The 24,117-nt window shown below is 43.9% G+C and overlaps 12 protein-coding genes across 12 annotated transcripts; 3 read left to right on the top strand and 9 right to left on the bottom strand.

Annotated features, from left to right (window-relative positions):
• Nucleotides 1-3,279: 3,279 nt before the first annotated feature.
• Cyp309a1 (Cytochrome P450 309a1) lies at nucleotides 3,280-5,688 on the bottom strand. The gene is made up of 6 exons (XM_017090317.4): nucleotides 5,435-5,688; nucleotides 5,020-5,371; nucleotides 4,242-4,661; nucleotides 4,049-4,172; nucleotides 3,697-3,960; nucleotides 3,280-3,461 (listed from the first exon to the last, which is right to left on the bottom strand). Exons 1-6 carry the CDS (start codon nucleotides 5,632-5,634, stop codon nucleotides 3,301-3,303), a joined length of 1,521 nt encoding a protein of 506 aa, XP_016945806.3. The 5' UTR covers nucleotides 5,635-5,688; the 3' UTR covers nucleotides 3,280-3,300.
• A 257-nt stretch (nucleotides 5,689-5,945) lies between these two features.
• Nucleotides 5,946-7,920, bottom strand: Cyp309a2 (Cytochrome P450 309a2). The gene is made up of 6 exons (XM_017090316.4): nucleotides 7,625-7,920; nucleotides 7,212-7,563; nucleotides 6,719-7,144; nucleotides 6,535-6,658; nucleotides 6,208-6,471; nucleotides 5,946-6,152 (listed from the first exon to the last, which is right to left on the bottom strand). The coding sequence occupies exons 1-6, from the start codon at nucleotides 7,912-7,914 to the stop codon at nucleotides 5,989-5,991; spliced, it is 1,620 nt and encodes a 539-aa protein (XP_016945805.3). The 5' UTR covers nucleotides 7,915-7,920; the 3' UTR covers nucleotides 5,946-5,988.
• A 626-nt stretch (nucleotides 7,921-8,546) lies between these two features.
• LOC108006716 (C-type lectin 37Db-like) lies at nucleotides 8,547-9,337 on the bottom strand. Its single transcript, XM_017070260.4, has one exon. The coding sequence runs from the start codon at nucleotides 9,268-9,270 to the stop codon at nucleotides 8,728-8,730; it is 543 nt and encodes a 180-aa protein (XP_016925749.3). The 5' UTR covers nucleotides 9,271-9,337; the 3' UTR covers nucleotides 8,547-8,727.
• A 286-nt stretch (nucleotides 9,338-9,623) lies between these two features.
• On the bottom strand, nucleotides 9,624-10,669 carry Rad1 (Radiation insensitive 1). The gene is made up of 2 exons (XM_017070248.4): nucleotides 10,460-10,669; nucleotides 9,624-10,389 (listed from the first exon to the last, which is right to left on the bottom strand). The coding sequence occupies exons 1-2, from the start codon at nucleotides 10,562-10,564 to the stop codon at nucleotides 9,670-9,672; spliced, it is 825 nt and encodes a 274-aa protein (XP_016925737.2). The 5' UTR covers nucleotides 10,565-10,669; the 3' UTR covers nucleotides 9,624-9,669.
• On the bottom strand, nucleotides 10,566-11,281 carry Sws1 (SWIM domain containing Srs2 interacting protein 1). Its single transcript, XM_017070271.4, has 2 exons — nucleotides 11,079-11,281; nucleotides 10,566-10,999 (listed from the first exon to the last, which is right to left on the bottom strand). Exons 1-2 carry the CDS (start codon nucleotides 11,182-11,184, stop codon nucleotides 10,566-10,568), a joined length of 540 nt encoding a protein of 179 aa, XP_016925760.3. The 5' UTR covers nucleotides 11,185-11,281.
• Nucleotides 11,282-11,648: 367 nt separating this feature from the next.
• Nucleotides 11,649-13,424, bottom strand: insv (insensitive). Its single transcript, XM_017069850.4, has 2 exons — nucleotides 13,007-13,424; nucleotides 11,649-12,941 (listed from the first exon to the last, which is right to left on the bottom strand). The coding sequence occupies exons 1-2, from the start codon at nucleotides 13,013-13,015 to the stop codon at nucleotides 11,829-11,831; spliced, it is 1,122 nt and encodes a 373-aa protein (XP_016925339.3). The 5' UTR covers nucleotides 13,016-13,424; the 3' UTR covers nucleotides 11,649-11,828.
• Nucleotides 13,425-15,204: 1,780 nt separating this feature from the next.
• Nucleotides 15,205-16,709, top strand: Elba2 (Early boundary activity 2). Its single transcript, XM_017089490.4, has one exon. It carries the CDS (start codon nucleotides 15,392-15,394, stop codon nucleotides 16,535-16,537), a length of 1,146 nt encoding a protein of 381 aa, XP_016944979.3. The 5' UTR covers nucleotides 15,205-15,391; the 3' UTR covers nucleotides 16,538-16,709.
• An 88-nt stretch (nucleotides 16,710-16,797) lies between these two features.
• On the bottom strand, nucleotides 16,798-17,843 carry ND-B17.2 (NADH dehydrogenase (ubiquinone) B17.2 subunit). The gene is made up of 5 exons (XM_017089495.4): nucleotides 17,799-17,843; nucleotides 17,644-17,739; nucleotides 17,408-17,585; nucleotides 17,022-17,106; nucleotides 16,798-16,964 (listed from the first exon to the last, which is right to left on the bottom strand). Exons 2-5 carry the CDS (start codon nucleotides 17,736-17,738, stop codon nucleotides 16,894-16,896), a joined length of 429 nt encoding a protein of 142 aa, XP_016944984.1. The 5' UTR covers nucleotide 17,739; nucleotides 17,799-17,843; the 3' UTR covers nucleotides 16,798-16,893.
• Nucleotides 17,844-18,038: 195 nt separating this feature from the next.
• Nucleotides 18,039-19,050, bottom strand: Scox (Synthesis of cytochrome c oxidase). Its single transcript, XM_017089493.4, has 2 exons — nucleotides 18,554-19,050; nucleotides 18,039-18,490 (listed from the first exon to the last, which is right to left on the bottom strand). The coding sequence occupies exons 1-2, from the start codon at nucleotides 18,945-18,947 to the stop codon at nucleotides 18,129-18,131; spliced, it is 756 nt and encodes a 251-aa protein (XP_016944982.3). The 5' UTR covers nucleotides 18,948-19,050; the 3' UTR covers nucleotides 18,039-18,128.
• A 64-nt stretch (nucleotides 19,051-19,114) lies between these two features.
• Nucleotides 19,115-20,343, top strand: Polr1C (RNA polymerase I and III subunit C). The gene is made up of 2 exons (XM_017089491.4): nucleotides 19,115-19,342; nucleotides 19,405-20,343. Exons 1-2 carry the CDS (start codon nucleotides 19,203-19,205, stop codon nucleotides 20,264-20,266), a joined length of 1,002 nt encoding a protein of 333 aa, XP_016944980.2. The 5' UTR covers nucleotides 19,115-19,202; the 3' UTR covers nucleotides 20,267-20,343.
• l(2)05714 (lethal (2) 05714) lies at nucleotides 20,253-21,737 on the bottom strand. The gene is made up of 2 exons (XM_017089492.4): nucleotides 21,346-21,737; nucleotides 20,253-20,924 (listed from the first exon to the last, which is right to left on the bottom strand). Exons 1-2 carry the CDS (start codon nucleotides 21,550-21,552, stop codon nucleotides 20,337-20,339), a joined length of 795 nt encoding a protein of 264 aa, XP_016944981.1. The 5' UTR covers nucleotides 21,553-21,737; the 3' UTR covers nucleotides 20,253-20,336.
• A 258-nt stretch (nucleotides 21,738-21,995) lies between these two features.
• Nucleotides 21,996-24,112, top strand: LOC108020959 (KIF-binding protein). Its single transcript, XM_017089404.4, has one exon. The coding sequence runs from the start codon at nucleotides 22,110-22,112 to the stop codon at nucleotides 23,898-23,900; it is 1,791 nt and encodes a 596-aa protein (XP_016944893.3). The 5' UTR covers nucleotides 21,996-22,109; the 3' UTR covers nucleotides 23,901-24,112.
• Nucleotides 24,113-24,117: the final 5 nt, after the last annotated feature.

Below are 24,117 nucleotides of genomic sequence, written 5' to 3'. Positions count from 1 at the left end.
TAAAAAAATGGCTTAACGCGAATTCTTCAGAACTCTACAATACTTAAACAATTATACTTATTGTGTCTTTAATACAAATAGGGAAAATATAATTTGGTTCATTAAAGTTATAGCTAATATACTAACTAAAAAACGGATATACGCGAATTCTTCAGAGATGAGTAATCCTGAAAAAATTGGAGTTGATAATTCGAATAAAGGCCAATTTATAAAAAAAATCTTCCTGAATTTCCCTCAGTGTACCGTTCTGTGTGCAAGGATCTATTTGTGGTGGTGTGGGTGTCCGTGCTGGTGTGTTTGTTGTTGTTCTTGTGGCCAAAGTGTTGCAATGCCCCCAACTCCACCGAGGCAAACAGAAGACCAGGCCAGAACCGAAAGGCGACCCGCTGGCAAATGGAACGTGCACAAATTAATGTTACGTTGACGCAATGTTGGCAAGGCTCGAGTACCGTGACCCCACTCCCTGCCCCCGAAACCCCGTCAATCCCGCCCACTTAGCCACCCACTAAACAGAACCACCCGCCTCAAATTTGGCACATTGTTTGCCAGGGTGTGCAGATTTGTCAAACGTGTTTCGGGGTGACGGAGGCGGAGATGTTTGAGTACCGGAGCTGATTGGAAATGCCATACATTTAGGGGCACTCGCAAACGGCCAAGGGCAGCACTCCGGTGGGGATCCCCCAGCATTTACAGCCGGAAGAAATTAGCCTGCTGAAAATTTCATTGAATCCAAGGGGTCCTGTTACCTAGGGTAATGTGGCTAAAGATGTACTTCATTTTAAAAGCTGTAATCTGTCTTAAAGTGTTCTTAACCACATAATGTTAACTATATGTACAACTATGTTCTTAAAATATATTGAACAATTTTATCTCTTTAAATGATATATAATATATTTATCTTAAATCATACCAAATTAAAAAAATATATATGTTTTAAGCAACTTCAATTGGATTTCCATGTCTTAATCCCATCTCAATTATTTAAATTCAAAAAGCCAAACCCTTTGTACCTTTACAGTCCCTTTCAAGGATTTAAAATTTCAGCATTAAAGATTTCTAGCACCTAAGCCCCCAGAATTAAAAGCTACCCGGCCAAATGATTTAACCCACAAAAAACCCTAAAACGTGGGGGCGCATTAAATTTGTTTAGTATGTGCACTAAAGTAAACGCGACACGGCATCAAGCCGCACAAATGGTTACGGGAATGGGAGTCTGGGTTGGGGGTACCCTCCTGATCCCCCTTTTTGCTACGCTCCGCCAGCTTCATTCAGTTAACGCGTCGCAGTGGCGTAGTTGGCACTTTTCTATTTATTTGCCCATTAACGCTCATTTGCGGTTATCAGGTAAATTGGATAAAAGCCAACGTAGCATGAAGCCTGGGCTCTGTGCCCGTGCCTCCACCTGCGCCTCCTCCTGTGGAAAATCCTGTGAAAAGTCCTGTTTTCCCAGGCCGCCTCCCATTTCGAGCTCTCTGGCACTGCTTATCTTCGAGTGTTGTTGCAACATGAAATGAAGGCTTCGGCTTTGACTTTGCCTCCTGCCACACTGGGCATAAAAAATAGTAATGAGCTTATACAATTCAGCTGAAAAAGTGATGAAATGAGCTTAAAGATTAATCCAATTAAATGGGGAAACTGTGTGGCCAATTAAAAGTGGGCTTCATAAAGGCAAAAGCTTCAAATGTGTAGCCATTTAAATTAAATGTATGTTTGAATATAAAAATAAATATATTTTTTTAAATTTGTTTAAGATGAATAGCTAACTAAAAACATTTTAATTTATTGATTAAGATACAACATTCCTCTACAATATAAATATAAAATATACAAAATGTATTACTGGAAATAATATTTTTATTTTAATTCCTTAAATACTTTACTCCTTTATATACTTTAGCTTACCCCTTTTTTCTCAGTGTTGAAAGGAAATGAAAATCTTTCTCCAAGTGCCCTCCGAATTCCTCGCTACAAACGTATTTATTTCGTTTTTGCGTTAACTGCGCGAGTCATTAACTTTTTACGACTGTTTGATCCTGGTCTATCAATCCGCACGCAAATATATAACCAAATTCAAATTGAATCCAAATATTTGCGGTGACAGAGAGCAAACCTTAATTTTGGCAAGCAATCCGCAATTCGTTTGGCCTAATACATAAAACGATTCGTTGCCGACTTATGGGGGCCACATAAAATTTCATATTCCCTTTGTGGCAAATATTTTCAGCCTTCGACGGGCGGGAAAAGAGTCGAAATTTAAATGCGCCATATTGCAAGCTCAAATGAAATTTTGTGGCTTGTTGCAAAACAAAAAGCTGCAAAAAAATGGATGTACATAGCACAGAAGGGAAAAAATGGGCTGCATCACAATGCTCATGCACACGCGGTGGCATTGTGGCCGGGGATCGGTGTTGTCCTTTGTCCTTCGTCCTTCGACGCCGTCCACTGCATGCGGTCGCTCAATATGGAAGTGCATAGGGTAAAGGCTCAGCCATGCACTTGAAAAAAAAGCTAGGAAATGCAGTGCGAAATAGACAAAATGCTCATGAACTACAAAATTTGTATTTTGAATTTCATTTTTTTGTTTTCTTGTTTGTTTTATTTAAAAAGTGGTTTTTAAATAAATAAAATAAGTTTAAAAAAATAATTTTCGATTTTGCAGGTCATAATTAAATGTGAGTATAATTTACAATGATTTTCCACGATATTAATTATTTATAAACCATTTAAAATAGAATATTTTATGTATAAATACCAATTTCAATATTAAGACCAATGGTAAGTTAAATAAATATTTTAAATGTACACTAATAGTCTTTAAAAAATGGTTTGTCAATATACAAATAAAAAAAAACCTGGATCTCTATTTTGGAATCCATTATTATTAAAAGTAGGTATATCTTAAAGACAAATATAATTCAATTTTCTTTAGAATATTAAATGATTTTGATGTGATATATAAAAATATAACATTAGTAACTTTTGTTAAAATCTAAAAAATTCGTGATTTGTAAATTTTTTCTGAATGAGCTGGAACTCAAGCTGAATAGGAGAAAGGCGGTTCGGGTGAAGGGGGCGTGTCAGTTGGTCTGCGGTCGGTTTGCGCTAAATTAAATTTCGACGCGGTTGCCCCCAAAAGTCCAACACACTTGCACACCCGTTCACAAATTACTATTGCGCCAAAATATAAAAAGCAAAAACCCAACAGCAATCCTTATACAAAAGCAACATCTGCCCGCTGCACTTATGCAACATGGCCAAAAATAGAAAACGAGAAAAGAATTGCAAAAAAAGGTTGCTTTTTTATTTTTCCCATTTTGTATATTTCAGTTCGACATCGCCATTGAGGAAGATCCCCAAGCCGGTGTCTGCGCCCAGGGGCACCTTTTTGGTCTGCTCCACCAGATAATTGGAAAAGATGTGCACGATGGCGGTCTTAACACTCAGTTGACCCACTCGCATACCTGGGATTAGTAAAAAATATTTTATGGATTTTTTAATGTAGGTATGTAAAATATAAGTCTTGATAAATTAATAGGCTGCTCTTGAAAACATTTGGTAAAAATTCTGAACACACAAAAAAAAAGATAGGAAACCTAGCTGATGTAATACCAATAAGTATGAAGCCGTATATTATACTCATATCGTATATTTATACTCTTCAGTAATACCTATTTCTAGTTAAGTTTTAGGACTTACCTAAGCAAATACGAGGACCATCACCAAAGGGTAGAAAACATCCACGTTTGTTAAAACCACTCGCTGCTCCATTCTCAAATCTTTCTGGCCTAAATTCACTGGCCTCCGGATAGATATCATCATCGTGGTGGTACTGAAAGGCAGGGACCATCACTGTAGTGCCTGGTTCCAAATCCACGGTTTTCTCATTGCCCAAGTCAAGCTGGGTGGGCTTTGTGCAGATCCGTATAAAGAACCCAATGGGAGTGGTCAGTCGAAGAGATTCTGGAAGTATGAATTATTCAATTATTATAAAAATCATGAAAAAACATATGATATTTTATTTTTCCGCGTAAATTAGTAGACCACCTACCGTTCAAGCATTGATCCAGATAGGGCAGGCCATTGAGCTTTTCGTAGCTGATATTCCCATCGGAGTCAAAGGCATCTAGTATTTCCGATCGCAGCTTTTCCTGCTCTTCCCGGTGCTCGCTCAGCTGATAAGATACAATGTTGTTAATTAAACAAACAAACGGGAAGGTATATACATTGTGAAATTGTCTAACCGAATAGAGCATGTGGTAGAGAACTGCTCCGGAGGTTTCGTATCCATCCAAATGAACGGTGAGGGCATGACCCACGGAGTCGTGAATGGTATTTCCTCGCTCCTGCAGCTGGATGAGATGGGATAGGTAGTCTGTGCGACCCTCCGTACATCCTTCTTGCCGGAGCTTCACTGCATCCTGGGTCAATCGCAGGAAGAACTCCTCCGAAGCCTTGGTGAAAAACCGCATGCCGAACAGTTTTCGCACAAAGGTGGCCACCAGACTCTTGTTGTATCGGATCATCGAGCTAAAGGCATAGACGGTCCAGTCCGTGGAGGTCTTCTGGAAGGCCCCGATCTCTCCAACTTTGCCGCTAAGTGAACCCGCATCAATGCCCCATATAAAGTCCGCCATTGTGTCGGCCGTAAAACGATAGGATAGCTGAAAAATAATACAAGAATTATGTTATTATCTTATATTTATGTCTGAAAATATTAAACTATTATAACAGGATTTCATTTTAAGGTGCTAGATTATTATTTTTCAAAGAAGACAAATTTGTTATCTCAATTTTCTCATAATTTAGTTTACAGACGATTAGGTGTTGAATTTGTTTTTACAAGTTTTGTTTTGACGAGCGACAAGCTTAACTAAAACATAACCTTTAGTTATGAGTCAGAGTTAACAGTCAGATAAACAAGACACTAAATGTTACCGAAAACACACACTAACGACAATAGTTAACAAGACATTGAGAAATCGGGCGCTATTCAATGTAACTTCCGGTTTAAGTACTCACATCTCTGGTTTCGATGACATCGCCCTTTTCCCGTCTCGCCCTTTCTATGTATTCCACGAGCTTCCGGCCACTCTGCTCCCAAATGGTGAAGGCCTGTTTCAGTCGATTGGGTGTCAATCCGCCCACATTCTCGGTGCGCCTTCGTTTCCACTCCTCGCCAGCGCTGAAAAAGGGCGACCTCTCCGCGTATTTCTCATCCGGGTTGTGGCCCACAAAACTGCTGGTTATGGTGTCCCGAAAATGGCTGAACTTGTCCACCAAAACCTCATGGGCCAGTGCGGGATCCAAAATAAGAAGTTGCGGCTGTCGAGTGATGAAAGTTCCAACAGCCCTGTATTTACCTTTGTATTTACTAGTTAGAAATAAAGATATTTAATACTACTCACAATAATCCCTCTGAAATTTAAAGACTTACTTATAGACATCCTGAACATCGAGTATAAGACTGCGGCTCTTGTTGACCAGTATGCCCGGATAGGTTCCCAAAATGGTCAGTGGTTCGGCAGTGACCACACCACGCTTTTGCCAATACTTATGGTACCAAGTAAGGTAAAAGTATATCCCAGCGAAGGACACGTGTACGAAGGTCAAGAACAAACCCACTAGGGTCAACATGATCACCCCCAACAAACTGACCTGATTCCCACCAAGTTTACTTGAAAACTGCCTGCTAGTCTGGCTCAGTAAAGCGTTTAATCAGAATGAAAACATTCTATATACGTAGAGCACTTTACTGACAAGACCCTATCAAATTTTAATCAGTACTTAGCAATCTGCTTCATAAGTCTACATACGCACACGATTTTGATACCATTATCATCAGCATTTTGTAGATATGATTTTGTTGAAAAGGTAAGTTAGGTTATTGGGATTGGGATGCCATTAATTAGATTATCAAAGTGAGCAAAATTCAGTGAAAACTAATAATTTTTACATGCATATATTAAATAAACTGGTTATAATACAAATCTATCTCAAAAACCGACGGTACTCCAGATTCACATCTCCCTGCAGAACGACTCCAAATCCAGCATCTCCCTTGGGTGACAGCCGTTCCTTTCCACGCACCACTTGAAAATCGCTGAGAATGTGAACTATAGCTGATTTCAAGGTCAGCAAGGCCAGAGGAATGCCTGCAAAAAAATGTATGTTAATATAGATCATTAAAACACGTTTCTAAAGACATACCCATGCAAATACGCGGACCATCGCTAAATGGAATAAATATTCCCTTTCGCATTAATTCCTGATATGCACCATTATCAAAACGTTCTGGCTTGAATGCTTCGGGCTCGGGAAAATATTGCTTATCATGATGAAACTGATAATTCGGTATCATGATAGTCATGCCATCCTCAACATCCAGCCGTTTAAATTCATTGAGTTGAATAATCGTGGAAAATGTGCAGACTTTTGTGTACTGCGGTATCAAACTGCTAAGGCGCAGGGATTCTGTAGGGTTTGAAAAGGATGTGTAGGATATGTAGGATATAAGTTATAAGACATAGAACTAACCATAGACAACTTGCTCCAAATAGGGCAGCGAACACAGCTTGTCAAAGTCAAGACTCTTTTCGGACTCCACGCTGTTGAGGATTTCCATTCGCAGCTTCTGCTGAACAGTCGGGCTCTCAGCCAACTTAAAAAAATAATATATAATATTAGATGCGTACTTTGGGTACTACATTGTAACACCCACATAGTATAGGGCATGGAGAAGGGCCGTGCCCGTGGTATCGTATCCATCTAACATCACGGTGAGGGCATGACCCACTAGATCATCGTGAGTGGCCTGTTTTTGATCACGAAGCTGGAGTAAATGCGACAGATAATCCGTTCGAGAGGAATCACCACCGCCTTTCAATCTCAACTCAATGGATTCCTTGGTAAGATTGGAGAAAAACTCATCGGTTTCCTTGGGATAGAAACGGAATCGGAGCAGCAGACGACTGCAGGGTGCCACAATGGAAGCCATGAAGATGGACAGCATGTAGAAGCAGTAACTGGTCCACTTGCTGGCCATCTCCTGCACCTTATTGGGCTGCTCCAGGGGACGGGTTAAGGTCCCAGCATCGATGCCCCAAATGAAATCCGCCATCACATGGGCCGTATAACGGAAGCAGAGCTACATCAATGATTTACTGATATAAAGATATTTGGTTTTTGGATTATAGGTATCGTATATCACTTACATCCCTGGTCTCTAGGATATTGTTTTTCTCCGTCACCTGCTGGGTCATATAGTCAGTTAGCATCTTCCCACCCTGCTCCCAGATGTTATAGGCTTGCTTTAGGCGATTTCCCGTGAGACCTGCCTGTGCATCCGAGCGGAGGTGCCTCCAAGATCGTCCGGATGCCCAGAATGGATTCAGCTTGGCGTACTTGTCCCACTTGGCATGTCTGATATACGAACTGGTCAGCGAGTCCTTGTAGCAGCGGAAGTTCCCGACCAGCACTTCGTGGGCCAGCTCCGGATCGAGAACCAAGATCTGCGGTTGACGGGTTACAAAAACGCCCACAGCTCGATGTTTTCCCTTGTATTTGCTGTGGAAATGTAGGAAATATTAATTTTAAAGCTTATTATAAGCGATTTTTCCGTACTTACTCGTATATTTTCTGCACATCCTCTACCAGATTGCTCTTCCTGGTGAGCAAACCCGGATATGTGCCCAGCAGGGTCAAAGGTCGGGCTGTGATCAGACCGCGCTTACGCCAGTACTTGTGGTGCCAGGTAAGGTACAAATAGATGGGCAGCACCAGGAGGTGCAGGAGGATCAGGGCCAACGATACCAGGATGTACATATTGCCGCGCTCCTTGTTTCTGCAGCTTCCACCGCCTCTCGACCAATACTGATCGAACGGTCGGAAGCCGAAGCTGCGATTCTCCGGCAGCATTACAATCTGCTTCGGATGGAACGTTTGTAGATAAGGGTGGCCCCCTTGTAACACTGATAATATAAACTTATTTACCTATGTATGTTTGAATTTAAACAATTATTTATAGCTCACTTATCTGCTAGACTACTGTATGACTGACTGAAATGGACATAGACACCTGCTTAAAATTGGACTAATTGACGGGATGTATGAAAAAAGAGTACTCAGCCCAAGCATTTTATATTTTACTTGCATATCTGCTATAGGTTGACATTACCTTTCTAAAGTATTAAAGAAGTTAGTGCAAATTACAAGTGTCATATGAACATAATGATTACAAAGTATTAGAAACTTTCTAAAAAGTAAACACATGTGCTGATAATTGACTGACTAGGAATCGTCGAGGGTTCGATGACCTTTTGTTTTAATTTGTACTACATTTTTGTTTATTAATGAAGTATAAAACCTCGATGAATAAGTATTTTATTGATATAGTTCACCTTGTTTGGAATATTTGTTCCTGACTTTTTAGATTTAAAAAATGTACTAACTATAAAATTTTATGAGTGTTGACAGGCTGTATAACACCAAAGATTAAAATATACTTATTTCTAAATCTTTATTTTAATGAAGATAATATAAACTCATGATTTTGCAAATTCCAAACAGTTATATATATTTATTTATTTAAATATATTAGTGCTGATAACAATAATAAAAAAGAAAAATGCATTTTTATTTTCAAAAAATATATTTTACACTTGAAAAGAATTCCTGGTTATTTTTTATTTAACTAAACATTTTATTATATTAAGTAAAGTTGCCATTTTGTTAAATTTCGACATCTGCCTGGCAAATAAAGGTATGTTTGTTGGAGCAAGGGCCCACCATCAGGCCTTCGTCATTGTCATTGAAATTAAAAATTGAGACGCAGTTCTGGTCATGGAAGACGTAATCCGGTTCACCCTTACTCCACTTTAAAAAGGCTGGCTTGCCAGAAGCTAAGGACACAAAGCTTCCCTTTTCTTCGTGATCGTTGATGCCCACGTAGTAGAAAACAAATGGAGTGAGTCTCGCGATGATGGCCTGCGCCTCCTCTTCGTCTTTAATCGCGGCCAGATATCCACCCATTTCACGACAGGTACTGGCAGCAGTGGTCCAATTTTGTTCGATTTGTTGTTCGATGTAGAAATACCTAGAGCCGATCAGCCTAAACTTTGGCGGCGGCAATTCTATCTTTTTCGGTAAGTTTTCCAGATAGGTTGATAAGTTGTCCCAAGGCTTTTGGATCTCTAGGTTCTCGGATCCTGCCAGATATCCATAATGACTACCAGCCAATAAAACGAAGAACAGTACGGCTGTGTGATCAAGCATTTTAAGTTCAACAATTGGTACCGCGTATAAGTTTGGCGAGGCAACTGCAATGCTAAAGCCCAATCGGCCTGTTTATAAACCTGCCTGTGGACTATATAATTTTACTTTTCACCCTAGATAACCTTTATGTTTGGAGCTCATGCTATCGATAAGCTTGCTGTTTAAAAAGTAGTTTTGGATCACATTTTTTACTCTTGCAAGAAGTACTATGTACAAATTCAGCCGTTTGCATTAACTATATAATATAGATTTTATATAGTTGCCGCAGAAATAAACAGTAATTGTAAAGGCATTTAGGAAACTCTTATAATCCGTAGCTTAAATACATTCCTTCGATTTTAAAGATTTAACAATATTTGAAAGCTATCCTTCATTAACTACCTGACGAAAAAATCGGGCCTAATCCGTGTGGAGCAGGGGAATAATGAAGAACTGGACAAAGATCTCCTCCTGACCCTCGCCCTGCATCACCAGGTGCAGTTCCAGAAGGCCAATGGAGTTCGTTTTAATGGCCACCTTGGTGGCCGACTGCATCGCCTTGTTGGTCATTCGGATCTGCTGGCTCTTGTAGCGAGCGACCACCGTCTGTTTGCAGTTGAACATCATCATCATAGGACTGGTCTTGGCCACCTCGACGCTGAAAACCGCCTGCATGATTCCCACGGTGGTGATCTTGAAGTGCGGTCGATCGGGCGATGTTACAAACTCAAATTCCTCTGCCGATTTCTCCAGTTCATGGAAAACTTTCGATAGATTCGGTCCCTTAACAAAAATAACATTTACATCCGTATCCTTCAGGTTCTTGTCGTAGTCAATGGGTTCCTCGCAGTCCATTGTTTTGATGGCACACTCGGTGCTCACGTCCTCATCCTCGTAGGGGTATAGGGTGATCCTCAGTGGATCGCCCTGATCCCTGAACATCATCCTCAGGCTGCAGTCGGCGGGTCCGAAGAGATTTAGGCATTCGGACAGCACGTTCATCTTCAGGCCAAAGCTCTGGAAGTCCTGCACAAAGAACTCCTTGAAGGCGCCCGGCGGCATAAAGAGCGTGGCCTGAATAGACTTGCCCTGTTCCACGGTGATGCGCAGTCCATCTTCGGACACCTGCAACATGCCGTACTGTGGAATGAATAAACGAATATTACTTATTAAAAGGACACTTATGAAATATACAGAGCGTAGACCGTACATCATTGAAGCAAATGGATTTTATGGCCTGGTTAAAGGTCTTAATGTGATCCAAGCGCGCGACGAACTTGTATTCGCCGTAGGGCGATTGCGTCTCTTCGGCCATCCTAGTCCCGGAAGATGTGCCTCTGCAGCTCCTTGAGCTCCTCCTTTTTGAGGACCTGCTCCGAGGTTTTTCTGCCCGTGGGCTTTAGCAACTGGTGGAGTCGCAGTGCCAGGACGTGCTGGCAGGTGAAGGACACCCGGCTCTCCTCGCTCCAATCCTCCAGAATTCCCACTTCACCAGGGGGAAGGTTGTGGTAGAGGAGTCCTTTGGGCAGCTGCAGCACGTGACACTGGAAGAACTCGCACTTGCAGTAGTTTATCCTCGGAATTACGCGGAAATACTCCAATCCTTTGGAAAGCTCCACCACGGAAATATTTTGATTGTTTTTGGCGTAGAAAAAGGCGAAGCTATAGTCATCCAAGAGCTGAAGAGATCGTAAAACCAGTTCCTCGCCCAGTAAAGTGGATAAATCGTAGAAAAACTGCCCGCGTTGTTCTAGAATTTTATAAAATAGTTATTTACTATGGGAAGTTTAAACTTTGCTTAAAGTTTAAAGTTTAAGCCTTAAACTCACCTTTTGTTAGACTGTTGGCCTCCGCTTGATTTCGATATACTTCAAAGACCTGATCGACCAATTGTGGTAGAAAGCAATTAGTGATGTTTTCCAATTCGAGCGCCATTCAGGACATGTTTATTTCAAGATTAATTAGCAAAACAAGTTTTATTTGTAAACAAGGCCGCCAAAAAAGCCGGCTGGGCGTCATCAGCTGTTCAGATAAGAGTCTGGCAACTCTGTATCGCAGCGATATAGTTTTTGGTCACCCTAAATATTATCGATGAATCTAAAATAGTCGGTTTTTGGCGCCATATTTGATATGTTTATATGTTATTTTAATACTCGAATTTCAATTTGCATTTAATCGCTGAGCCAAACTAAGAAGACTCAAAAAGAATTTTACATAAGCATTTACCAAAAACTACATAAATTTCGTTGAATTCAAATTGGAATTTAGGGTATAAAATTATTCTAGTTAACCAAATATGGTTCAATGTTATGAAATCCAACCTTTGGGACTCTATTAAAATTTCTGAAACTCATTTTCCCCAATAAAGCCCCCAAAATCATGAATAAAACAAAAATGTATCTTGGTCGGATTGGTAAAATCATCTTCGAGATCTTCAAAAATATTCTACACGTAAGTTCAATGTAGGTTCTATATCTATGGGCTGTATTCATAATCTGTGAGAGTTTAAGCGGTAATAGCCGCCTGATTTTTTGGTGCTAGTCTACAATATTTAGCTCTAATAATACTATTACTTGAACCTAGATAATGTTCTCCTTTTCGCGTTTGATGCCACTGCTGCGTCGCTTGACGTTCTGGATCTTCATCATCTTGTTCTCATCGGCGCACTTAGTGGTAATGGCATTGCGCACCTCCTTTTCGCTGGCATTGCACTTGTGCGTCACCGCAAAGATGATGTCCTGGATCTTCTGCGGGTCAAGCATGCGCTTGAGTGGCTTGTCCTGATCCTTAAAGGCGGGCGATGGCTTTCCCGTCATCGAGTGGGTGGCCAAGGTTTCCCTATCGAAGATGGAGACCAGTAGTTTCCGGGTGGCCAACGAGGAAACCGACCAGTTGATGTTCTCGAACACACTGGCGGGCACACAGGTGTTATTGGGGCCAATGGACACCATCACGTTGTCCATGTTTTGTTGCTGATTCTTGCTGAGATCGGTGAGACTGCCATTGCGGATTTTGACTTGTGATTTGGCTGGTAATTTTATGTTCTGCCGAGGGACATCTTCGGGTAACTGAATCTCCTGCAACTTGCGTCGTTTGATGAAGTGCAAGGGAGTGCCGGAGGATTCTTCATCCTCTATTTTAATCCCACCGCTGATTCTGTACTGCTGATGATTATTCTGCTGCTGCTGCTGATTCTCATCGCCCAGGCAAATCTCCAGGCGATCAGAGTCCGCCGAGGTGCTCAGGCTGTTTAAACTCTCCGCAGCGAGGCGAATCTCAATGGCATCCGCATCATCGGGTGCCGAGATGATCTTGTAGTCCAGAATCTGGGTATTTTGAACAGGAGCACATATCACCGAACTAGGGGGAGTGAGGATCTGGTGGCTCTGGACGGTAGGCGGAGTGGGTGGTCCTCTGTCTGCCAGCAAGGAGGATGCCTGCTGCATCCTGGCGGAAGTGGCATGGATCTGGGATAGCAAGTCCGTGTGCTGCTGCAGCTTGGCCTCCAAATAGCGAACCTTGTCTCGGAGCGCCCTGTTCTCGGCCTCCACCTGGGGATCCGGAGTGGAGATGCTGCGGAGCAGCTCGAAATCCTCGCTAGATGTCTGCGACCAGGCATTTAGCACCAAAGGCCTGCTCCTCTGGAACTGGGAATCCCCGCGAGGATTGGCGTTGACTATGCGCTGGTATTGCTGGAATTTTAAGGGGGGAACTCATAAGCAACATATTCGATGGTCGAATCCTTGGCGCTACTCACATTATCCATGTTGAATCCTCAAAGGATCTGCGTCAACTGAAAATTGGCGGCACAATGCGAAAAGCGGTTGCATTCCAGGGGTGGTTTTTCGTTTTCCACCGATTCCTTTGCCTGCTTTCCTTTCCTTTCCAATTCCTCGGGAGCCAAAACAATGGTTTCCAATCACACGGACGCTACCTGCACGCACACATGGACGCCAGAACTGCATGCATATGCAGGGCAGAGTGCCTGTGTGAGTGTGCTGATCTGTCTCTCTCTCTCTCTGCTTCTCACTGGCTTTCCAGGTAGACGATATCCTGTTCGCTTCCCGGTTCCTTGCTCCAGGAGAGAGCACACTCTATTTCCCAACTAGTCCAGCTGTCTTCTCTTCTTTCCCACTTTTCGCATTGGTTTTGCGCGGGAATCAGAGTTGTTGTTGTCGGCATGACGTGACAGGGTTGTCGAGTGGCACGCAAAATTGCAATACCTAAACTATCGATTGGGACTCACGAGGTTTTTTTGTTTTATCAGCCTTGTCACCTTTCTAACAAAAAACCGCGGCATTCAAATGAATCTGGCTTCCGAAAATGTGTTGAGCGTTGCGAGCGAATAGCCGAATAGCGTTCTCTTACAAAATTGTCAATTTTATGCACATTTGCAAAATATTTTTTTTTTAAATTTACGTTCAAAATATTTACCAAATATTTTATTTCCAAAATCTTTCCTAACATGACTTTGGTTATTTTTAAACTTTTAGGTGTGCGGTTAGAGGTTTACAGGGCTGTACTATGCCGAATTATTGGGCCGAATCGCGGCCGAATTGTGGAAAAAACGGCCCCATTTGGCGAAGAAAAAAGTGCTCTTCCACCATGACAACGCACCGGCTCACACTTCCGCCCTCGCCGAGGCCAAATTTATCGAATTGGGCTACGAACTGATACCCCATCCACTATATTTTCCAGATTTGGCCCCGTGTGTCTTCTTTTTGTTTCCGAACTTAAAAAAGACATTCGCTGGACGGAAATTTGCATCGAAGGAGGAGGTCGTCGCCGCCACAAAGGCCTATTTTGCAGACCTCGAGAAAACGTATTTTTCAGACGGGTTAAAGAAGTTGGAGCATCGCTGGGTCAAGTGCATCGAGCTAAAGGAGATTATGTTGAAAAATAAATCGCAACTTTTTCAAAATTTTCGTTTTTCTTTTGGAGGCTAAGTACTTATCGGACCACCCTACATTAGATTTAAGGCTAGATTTAAAATTTTGTTATTTTAGTCAATTACTAAATAAATTAAAAAGGCATGCCTAGGCTAGATTCCATTGAAATATATACAAGTAGTACCCGTACATTCTGTATTTCAGTGAAGGTCAGGTAATAAGAGAAGAAAACTATAAGTATTGGAACAATATAAGAATTCATCCTTCAATTTCCAGAACCCAAAATGACAATAGTTGAGTTTTGTAAGTAACCGGTTTTCAGGACTCAGACTGCATGTAATCCATTGGAATTTAAATGTATTGGGAACTATTCGTACACATAAGATCCCTTTGGAATATTACCCCTCACTCGTATACTCTCTGATCGGAAAACACACCCTTAAATTCCGATTTGGTACGGATACCTATTCAAGGGTAGTCTACTGGAATTCCGTCAGGTAGATCGGCTATTGTGACGCATTTTGAATGCGCAGAAAATATGGTACGTGCCCTTCAATCATTTTTAAAAAAGGCTTTTTTAAATCAAATATAGCTCAGATATTTCTCCTTCTGAATAATATCTTTTCCGATCGATGGCTCATGGCCTGGTAGACTAGCGCTTCTCCAATGATGTAGAAGTCAATGAATGGATCGATTCATGTATAGCAAAAGAAAGCCAAGAGTTCGACGCAGAATCCGGATTTTTAAAAAAGTTGGCATAAAGTAGTGGCCAGCGATCAACAGTACTTTGAAGTCAAATATGTTACAAATTTTTCAAAATAAATATTCCGAAAAAATTGCATGAATTTATTTATTCTTCCTAATTTAATAACATTAAACAAAAATTGCAAACTTTATAAATATAATGTCGATATTATAAAATGGGTGGTTTTTCCTAAAAAGTAGCTTAAAATGGAACAATCATTATTTTTCAATGTAAATCGATTAGTTCTTGAATCAACTTCCAAAAATCGTATTTAAATTATCTCGATTTGGCGACCTTGACAGCCCTGTTCGATAAATATCTTCAGGTAGGATTGCCATCTGGTGCAAGGAATAATAACCGTTAATCCGGGCCATAAAAACACGATTCCGACACAGATTTACCCAAGGAAATATTCGCAAAATAAACGAAGAAAACCAGGCACAGCTGCACTTTTTGCAACAGAATTTAACCTTTTTTCCATACCTGTTGCCGAAATCCGCGTGAAACAATGGCCGCCGGATTTCGTCCATACGATCAGGACTACTCCTCTAACCTTACAAATAGCGAGGCTCCGGGAATTAGCATGTCAGTCGTTCGGAGAACGGAGCCGCTATTCTTTCATCCGCAGACTGCGATCCTGCCAACAGTCCAGTACTCGCATCCATATCACCAGTACCTGAGTCAATTTGCCCCGAATTTTGTGCCCTACTACTACGGTCTGCTCTCGCGTCCAATAATGAAGCAGGAGGAGATGGACATCGAGAACTACATCAACTTCGAGGTGGCCTCGCAACAGACGATGATGCGCCAGAGGACCATGAAGCCCCTGGGTCAACTGCAAATTCAAATGCCGCCTCCTATAAAGGTTAACCACCTGGTGAAGCCAGTCCCAGTGAAGCCAGTTCCTGTCCGCCGGAGTTCGCCACCCAAACGTCGCATTATCAATGCCCAACTGGTGGCCATAGCCACCGCTTCCGGGGGCATCAAGAACATAGAATCCAAAGCAGAGCCGCTGCCTCCCGTGGAGGAATCCTTCAAGCAACAGGTGGCCAAAATCCAGAAGAGTCAGCACCACTATGAACAGCTCTTTGGGCGCCTCACCTCCATGCTGAAGACCCTGAATCAACGGTACGACAACGATGCCGAGGATGTGCCCGCACCGCCGTCGAAGAGACCCCGCCACATGTCCACCAGCTCCTCGGAGTCGCATCTGCAAGATACCGCCTCCGAAAAGGACGAGAAGGACACTCTGGTCCAGTATCCGCAGCGTGTGCAAAAAGATGATGGTAGTGCCGTCTATGTACTAGGACCAAACGGCACTCAGATCACGGCTCATCAGTACGGCGAGGTCTTCTGGACGAATGCCCCGGTGGCCACAAGGTGTCTTCTCTGCGTGGTCTTCAGCAGCGATGAGTTGGCCACCCACACGCTGACCGGCAAGCCCTCACCCGCTTTCTACGGCCGGGAAAGACCGCCGAAACTTCAGCTGGACCAGCGCAAGGTGGACGACATTGTGGTCTGTGTTAGGAACCGAACGGGAGGCAAGGAGCGGGTGATTCGGGCCACCATAACCACCAAGTGCGCGGATACAGCGAAGAAGTACAAGCGACGGGCCAAAAAGGCACAGAAGGTGGCCATCAAGGAGGAATATTAGATAGATAGCTAGATATAATCCAGCTATGATTAAAACTTAAAACTTTTAAACGACGCACCAAACAGGCGCAGAATGCCTTTGTAAATACCTATAATAGATAGTCCTGCTAAAAGTAGCTGCATCACTTGTCATATGCTCTAGCTGTGATTCAATAAATAAACAAAAGGAACTAGATACTTATGATTCTTATAAGCGGAATGGGACGAAACTAATGGAATGGACTGAAATGGTTTACCTCAAAACGTTTTTCAAGTGCCAAGTTAACGAAATTGAATTTATTAACACCATTGAGTGCTGTCTTCAATCGCAGCCATTTGCACTTGAATTTTAAAAGTAACTATAAGCTATTCCACACTCTATTGCTTCTTCGCCTTGGGGTCCCAGGCCTCCACTTTGTTGGGTGTTGTGGTGTAGGGATAGTAAGCCTCTGTAAAAGATGGTGTTCATAGAAAAGGATTTTAGAGCAGCTTTAATATACGATTACCCTTGGTGCCGGAAAGGTTTTCGCTGTGATCCGCGATCCACTTGTGTTTGGGACGGCAGCCATCGCGAATGGGAGGCAGATCGGTCTATAAGAAATAACAGAATTGCAAAATTATTAAATAATCTAAGAACAGAGGTTCCTAGATCAAAATAAATATGTACCTATAATCGGTTCTATTAAATCTATCAAAACATGTGTGGAAGTAACGTATTCTAACAAAATTATCTATCAGTTTAGTACATATTTATATTAAAAAATAATTCAGAATGGGCCCTAAAAAAATTTAGCAAGACAAGGTTAATAGTTCTGATATTCCCGAGATGCAGAGCAATAATCTTCCTAACCATATCCCTATTATAATTTAGGCATCCGTGGATAGAACCCACCTTATAGTGCATCCAGCCGTACCACTCGGCGGGGATCATGGATCCATCGTAGTCCATGTTGACATGGGGGGCAAACTCGATCCAGCGATTGCGGCCGTAGAAGTAGTAGGGGTTCTCGAAGTACTTGTTGCCGTACTTGTCGATACCCACAAGAGTTCCGATCTTCAGATCATCGTTCCTGAAAAATAACAAATTCTTCGGGGATTGGAGCAATCTTATATAAGACTGGGACTCACCTATAAAGCTTAAGGTAGGCGTTCTTCAGTCCTCCGGCCTCCCGGACGATCTGGAACAGCTTGGTCAGCCGGTTGATGCCCAGAAACTTTGCCATGCTGCCGGGGAAATCCAAAAAGTTATTAAACGTAAATAATTTCGATTTTCTTGGACTCACTTGAAACAAAAACAAAGTCAATGTGTGACCATAGATTTAAAGAACACCCACCTTAAAGTACTAACGCGACATTAAATACTAAACTTGATATTATTTATAGATTCGAAAGAATGGTGCGGAGCCGACAGCCCATATAATGCAATTATTAATTATTAAACAATTGTAAATGTAATTTTAAAAGACTCCGCATTCCCATCAATTTACCAGAAATTAATTTCAGAAAATTTAACAATTACAAAGTACCAGATATTTTTTTTGCTATATTTCTAAAAGCATACGTTATACGTAAAAGTAAATACAACGAATCAACATTTGTGGAGTTCAACTAGCCTAGCCGAACCAGCTCTTTTTGTTCAGCGAGTTCCACTTGGCTATGTTCACCAGAATGGAGGCCACACACTGGTCCTTGTCCCGATTCTGGCCGTAGTAGTCCACAAACTCGCCATCCGGGTTGACCAGGTACATGATGATGGTGTGATCCACTATATAATCGTTGTCCTCATCCCGCGGTCCGGCGCTAAAGTAAACCCGGAAGGCCTTGCACACTTTGCGGATCTGTTCGACGGTTCCGGTGAGTCCCAGGAGTTTGGGAGAGAACTCCTTCACATATTTGGCCACTACCTCTTTGGAGTCACGTTCGGGGTCCACGGTGATGAAGATGGGCTGCACCGCCGGCGTTTGGGGTGACTTTTCTGTGCGGTATTGGAAGTAAGGAGATTAATCAGTAGGAAAAGAGATTCCCAGGCCTTACTTACCCACTTCATCCACTACGGCGGCCATCTTCTCCAGCTCATCGGGACAAATATCCGGACAGTGGGTGAAGCCAAAGTAGATGAGCAGCCACTTGCCCAGGAAGTCCTCCGATTTGCGAACCGCTCCCTGGGAGTCCACCAGTTCCCACCTGCCGCCAATGGCCGCCTTTCCCAGTTGCCGCTGGCGCTCCTTCAGCCTCGCCTCGTCCTTCTCGTTCTTCACGTACATCATGAAGCCCAGGCCGCCGGCTCCAAGGACTCCAATGACCGCAAGACTTCTCCAGGAGATCGGACCCTTTCCTTTGGTGGAATCTGCGGGAGCGGCGAAGTGACGAACGGCGGGCTGTTGTGCCCAGCGACGGCAGCTGCCCATCAAGCGTTGCAGGGAGCGGGACATCCTAGGTCCTGGTTTCAGGAAATTTCAAGTTTTACGTAAATCTTCTGGAGAAATAAAAAAATCTCGCCGGTGCCCCTGCTTCTTCTTCTTCGTTTGCCAGTCACAGGGGAGGACTCACACATTGGGTACATTTCGGTATTTTTAAGGCGGTGCATTTGAACAGAGTGGTTTTTTTTGTGTTCCCAGAACGGTCTTGTTAATTCCAACACGTGCTGTTAATTTTTGTTAAAATTATTAACTAAAACACCGGGGGAAATGGCAAGCACAAAGCGCCAGCAGCCGCTGCTGTACATGGAGGAGTACCGGGTCAAACAGGATCCGCAGGACTACGGGCTGGCGGACGATGTGTTCACCATTGATTCGTTCAAGGAGAATCTGCAAATAAGCATCGTGAAGTGGGTTTTGTTTTCTTAAAAATAATGATTTCTGGAGAGGATTAACGGGGCTGATCTTGCAGGAACGACGAAGAGGGCCTGGAGTTTGATCTTATTGGCGTTTATCCGGCCATTGCGAATGCCTTCCGCCGGCTTATGCTCAGCGATGTGCCCAGCATGGCCATCGAAAAGGTGTACATATACAACAACACCTCGATTATCCAAGACGAGGTGCTGGCCCATCGAATGGGTCTGCTGCCGCTGCGGGCTGATCCCCGGCTATTCGCCTACCGCACGGAGGAGAGCACCGAGGCGGGCACCGAGCAGGATACTCTGGAATACGAGCTGAAGGTGAAGTGCACGCGGCGTCGCGACGCTGGAAAGGATCAGTCGAACTTCGATGACATCTACAAGAACCACAAGGTGTACTCGGGCCATCTGAAGTGGCTGCCAAAAGGAAAGCAGGCTCAGATCTACAGCGAAAGTGCGGTGAATTGCATCCACGACGACATACTGATTGCCCAACTCCGTCCGGGTCACGAGCTGGATCTGCGCCTGGTGGCGGTCAAGGGACTCGGCCGGGATCACGCAAAGTTCTCGCCGGTGGCCACGGCAACTTATCGACTGCTGCCCCAGATCACGCTTAATCGCGAGGTCTCCGGCAAGGATGCGTACCTTCTGCAGAGCTGCTTCTCGCCCGGAGTCATTGGAATTGACGAGAACGAAACCGCCTATGTGAAGGATGCGCGTTATGACACCTGCAGCAGGAATGTCTATCGTTATCCCCAACTGAATGAAGCCGTAACTTTGGCCCGTGTGCGAGATCACTACATCTTCTCCATTGAGTCTGTCGGTGCACTCAAGCCCGATGTCATCTTCTTGGAGGCCGTCAAGGTGCTGAAGAAGAAGTGCAGGGCGTTTATAGACGAAATTGAGTCGGAATAGTTATTTATTTAGTTGTTAAAAAGATTATTCTATGTACATAAGACAACGTAACTTGATATAAAATCTAAGCCTAAGAACTGCGCTTCAACTCCTTTTTGCGCTTGATGAGCTTCAGGCGGAACTCGGTGAGCACCACCTGCAGACGCTCCTGGCACAGTAGGGCGTCCTCCAGGTCCATGTTGTTCAGCTGCAGGGCCAAGCTCTTGCCAAACAAGTCAAATTCGCTCAGAACGCCATCCTCGGACATGGTGTCATCATGAAAGTCGTTCTGTATCTCCGGATCGTTCTGCTTGAGGCCAATCAGCTCCTCCTCGTAGACCACCTCGTGGACGTCGTCATCCTCGTTCGGTTGCTCATCGACGAGCTCGTTTTCAACCACATACTCGTGATCCTCCTCCTGGTACGCCTGGTCGGTTCTCAGCAGATCATCCAGGATTGAGTCGTTGGAGGCAATATCCTCTTCCTCGTCCTCTTCTTCCGTCTCCATTCTCTCCACCTTTGGCTCGTTCTTGACCCTTGGCTGCACTTTCTTCTTTTGCTTGGGCTTAGGTTTTGTCTTCGGTTTGGCTAGTGGCTTGTCCTTTTCATCGGGTGAAATAATAGAAGCCTCCAATTCCGGGTCGTGCTCATCCTTGCAGAGCTCTCCCTTGACCATGTTCTGTAGGTTTAAAAGTGGAATACATTTTTACTTTGGAGTTATGGATAGGCAGATATAATGGTAATGGCTACCCAGCAGCAAAGGGACGCATTCTTTTTGGCGGGAAGCTAAATCAAGGATACGTTATAGATTTTAGGGTGTCACGGAAAAGGGCAAAGGTTTTAGGTATTTGGAAAACCTACCAAAATAGCAGTCTACTTTTCTAAAAGTAAAAATCTAAAAGACCTAGAGAAGATATCTGTAGCTTTTGCAAAAAACAAATGATCCGGGGCGTATTGGCTAAACCCAGCTGACCTGGATTCCCTATTTTATGTGGATATCCTGTTTGATCCTGTAGATATTCAGTGTTCGAAGGACGAAATACTAGATTGCTTTCGGATAGTCCCGCCTAGTCCAGAATGCCGTGGCATTTTGAACTTACCTGGTGCTTCCGGGTGACCAGATGCTGCTTGATGGAGGCCAACCTGGCCAGGACGTTGGTATCGCAGATCCGGCAGTGTGCCGAGTAGCCATCGTTGCTGGAGCGAAGCCAGCTGGAGAACGCCGGATACTTCTCCCAATCTGTGCGATAGCGTTGGTGGTACAGTCGCTTCACTTTCTTGTCCTCCTCCTGCTTGTAGACCTTCATCACAGAGCTCTGCTTTCGGCGATACAGTTTGTCGGAATTGGTTAAAAATACTTCTTTGAAAGATGAGCGCCAAAAAAACAGTCTTTAATAACTGCTAGTGGTAATTATTTTGGTATATTCTAAATATTTTCTCAAAAAAAAATCTGAAAGTCAATGCAGTGTGACTGTGGTTCGATAGGTTAGAATACCAACAATTGTTGCCAGGGCTGCAACTTGTGCAGTTGGCAAGGAAAAACGGTCGCATTTAAGGGTTAACGGTTTTGTTTGGACTAAAAAAGTAATTTTACTAGTTTTTAAATAAAATAGTTACTTTATTTAATTTCTTGTTAATATACTCTATTACTATCTTCTACTTTTGTATAAAAACACGTAAAATGTATTTTTATATTTGAAATATATGAATCTCGACTGGTTCAAGTCTCCACTTATAAAAAAACTACCTGTAATATGGTCTTACTGAACAACTATGACTAAATAAATCAGCACGAAAAAACTGAAAAGCTAGTAAATAATAAGTTTTCTCGGAGTTAGAGACAACTTTGGCTTACCCCGCCATCATGGTCATTCCAAAGGAGATCCTAAGCGACTACAAGGAGTTGTACGAAAAGGCCAACCGCCTGGTGGAGGAGGAGAGCCGCAGTGATCCGGCCACAGATCCCTTTCGGTCCCACTACAAAGCCCGCGATGTGCTGATCGATTTAAAGGGCCAACTGGACGACCAACTGGTCTCCGTCCAAGCCAGCGAGGAGGATGGCGGCCAGGACGACCACTGCTACCGCTCGCTGCTGGCATTCGTCTGTCGGGATTTGGGCAGGATCTACATCTACACCGAGGAGCCGGCGGAGGGCGAGAAGCTACTCAATCGCTGCCTGGAACTAGTCACGCCGCTCAAGCAGCTTTCCGAGGGCATCATTCCCTTCATTGGGGCCATCAACGAGTTGAGTATTGTCCTGGCCTCCAAGGAGGAGTACAAGAAGGGCCTGGACATTCTCATCGAAGCGGAAACCAGCTACGAGGAGTTCAAGGCCAGTGGTCTGCAGCCCCTCGCCATACAGGATATGTTCAATCCCGCGGAGGAAGGACAGGAATCAGCAGCGGAGGCGGCGGGACCCAAAGAGCTGGAATCTCTGTACACACTGGTCTCCTTTTACATGGCCCAGATGTACGGCCATCTGGGGGAGCCGGAGAAGTCGGCGAAGTGCTGCCATCGCACTCTGCATCGCCAACTGGAGTCCAAGTCGTACGATGCCATCGATTTCGCACTAAACACCGCCACCTTGTCGCAGTTTTACATCGGAGAAGAGCGCTTCCAGGAGGCGCGCCATCACCTGGCCGCCGCCACGCTCATCATGGCCGAGTACGAGGTGCACATGCTGGAGCCGGAGATGAGCGAGAAGCAGCGCCAGGATGTGGCGGAGACCTTCAAGCATCGCTACGCCGATGTGGCCCGCTGCTGGGCCAAATACGGATTGCATTTAATGTTTACGTCCAAGCTGCGTCTAATGAGAGACGAGGACGACGAGGAGTCCAAGAACCTGGAGAAGGTGATGCGCAACCTTCGGCTGGCCGAGGCGCAGCAGTCCCGCTTTCCGGGTCTCGATCTCACTGCCTGCGAGAATCGAATCAGCTGCGAGTATTGCCTGACCTTCGACGATGCCAAGTTGGTGTTTCATTTCGTTAACGAGTGGCTGGACATAGCCAAGGACTATTACAAGGCCGAGAACGAGGCTACTGAGTATTCCAAGATCGTCCAGGACTACGCCGAGGCGTATGAACACATTGCCTTCTTCGAGGAGAATCCCGAAAACCAGGCCAAGATGCAAAAGCGTCGTGCCAAGTATTTGGAGGATCTGCTGGATCTGCTCGACCCTATATTTTATATGAAAATCTGCCGGGAGTGCTGGTATGGCGCCGGCACAGCTCATGCCGCAGTGCTGGATGTCCGTCTGGATATTATTCGGGCCACGAGCACTCCGTCACCGGAGGAAATCAAGAAGGTCAACCAGAGCTGCATGAAGGCCATCAAACACTTCGAGAGCTATGTCAAATCCTATCTGTCCAAGCCGCCTAGCGAGGAGTGGCGTCCCAACATGGACGTGCAGGAGCAGCGCCACATGCTCTACGCTCACTTTCACATTGGCCGCATCTACTACAAACTCATCAGCGCCCATCCGCTCCAGCAGTTGGAGCACCTGGCCAATTGTCACGCCTATTACAAGAAGTTCGATGCCGGTTGTCAGCAGTACAAGGAGGCAGCTGAGCCGCTGCAGGGAGAGATCGGAGTGGTACGCGAAATGCTCCAGCTGCTGCCCCTCAAGATAAACACTGTCAAGGCGAGATTGGGTTAGAATAGATTAACTATATTCTGACTAACAATTTCAAAAAAAAACAAAAGAGTTGCATTTGCCGAAAGCTTTATATTTAGTCGAAATAAAACTGTTACGCTAAAAGAATATATATGTTATTTGTATTTTGGAAGCGTATATTAAGTTGGAACATGCCTAAACAATAGGTTATTGATTTTATCATGTAGTAGTGAAATAAAAGTCACAAGTCAAAATTTGA

This window comes from Drosophila suzukii, chromosome 2L (assembly GCF_043229965.1).
Source record: "Drosophila suzukii chromosome 2L, CBGP_Dsuzu_IsoJpt1.0, whole genome shotgun sequence".
Lineage (NCBI taxonomy): Eukaryota > Metazoa > Arthropoda > Insecta > Diptera > Drosophilidae > Drosophila > Drosophila suzukii.
The sequence above is the reverse complement of the archived record's forward strand: the minus strand, read 5'-3'. Positions and strand labels throughout refer to the sequence as shown.

Coding starts and splice junctions, on each gene's coding strand:
- Cyp309a1 (XM_017090317.4), bottom strand. CDS start 5,634: ATGTTGACCCTAGTGGGTTTGTTCTTGACCTTCGTACACGTGTCCTTC. Junction 5,372..5,434: donor GATGTTCAGGATGTCTATAA/GTAAGTCTTTAA, acceptor ATTTCTAACTAG/TAAATACAAAGGTAAATACA. Junction 4,662..5,019: donor ATGTCATCGAAACCAGAGAT/GTGAGTACTTAA, acceptor ATTATTTTTCAG/CTATCCTATCGTTTTACGGC.
- Cyp309a2 (XM_017090316.4), bottom strand. CDS start 7,914: ATGCTGCCGGAGAATCGCAGCTTCGGCTTCCGACCGTTCGATCAGTAT. Junction 7,564..7,624: donor GATGTGCAGAAAATATACGA/GTAAGTACGGAA, acceptor ACATTTCCACAG/CAAATACAAGGGAAAACATC. Junction 6,472..6,534: donor TTTGGAGCAAGTTGTCTATG/GTTAGTTCTATG, acceptor CAAACCCTACAG/AATCCCTGCGCCTTAGCAGT.
- LOC108006716 (XM_017070260.4), bottom strand. CDS start 9,270: ATGCTTGATCACACAGCCGTACTGTTCTTCGTTTTATTGGCTGGTAGT.
- Rad1 (XM_017070248.4), bottom strand. CDS start 10,564: ATGGCCGAAGAGACGCAATCGCCCTACGGCGAATACAAGTTCGTCGCG. Junction 10,390..10,459: donor AATCCATTTGCTTCAATGAT/GTACGGTCTACG, acceptor TTCATTCCACAG/TACGGCATGTTGCAGGTGTC.
- Sws1 (XM_017070271.4), bottom strand. CDS start 11,184: ATGGCGCTCGAATTGGAAAACATCACTAATTGCTTTCTACCACAATTG. Junction 11,000..11,078: donor GGCCAACAGTCTAACAAAAG/GTGAGTTTAAGG, acceptor ATAAAATTCTAG/AACAACGCGGGCAGTTTTTC.
- Elba2 (XM_017089490.4), top strand. CDS start 15,392: ATGGCCGCCGGATTTCGTCCATACGATCAGGACTACTCCTCTAACCTT.
- ND-B17.2 (XM_017089495.4), bottom strand. CDS start 17,738: ATGGCAAAGTTTCTGGGCATCAACCGGCTGACCAAGCTGTTCCAGATC. Junction 17,107..17,407: donor ACGGCTGGATGCACTATAAG/GTGGGTTCTATC, acceptor TATTTCTTATAG/ACCGATCTGCCTCCCATTCG. Junction 16,965..17,021: donor AAACCTTTCCGGCACCAAGG/GTAATCGTATAT, acceptor CATCTTTTACAG/AGGCTTACTATCCCTACACC.
- Scox (XM_017089493.4), bottom strand. CDS start 18,947: ATGTCCCGCTCCCTGCAACGCTTGATGGGCAGCTGCCGTCGCTGGGCA. Junction 18,491..18,553: donor CGCCGTAGTGGATGAAGTGG/GTAAGTAAGGCC, acceptor AATACCGCACAG/AAAAGTCACCCCAAACGCCG.
- Polr1C (XM_017089491.4), top strand. CDS start 19,203: ATGGCAAGCACAAAGCGCCAGCAGCCGCTGCTGTACATGGAGGAGTAC. Junction 19,343..19,404: donor CTGCAAATAAGCATCGTGAA/GTGGGTTTTGTT, acceptor CTGATCTTGCAG/GAACGACGAAGAGGGCCTGG.
- LOC108020959 (XM_017089404.4), top strand. CDS start 22,110: ATGGTCATTCCAAAGGAGATCCTAAGCGACTACAAGGAGTTGTACGAA.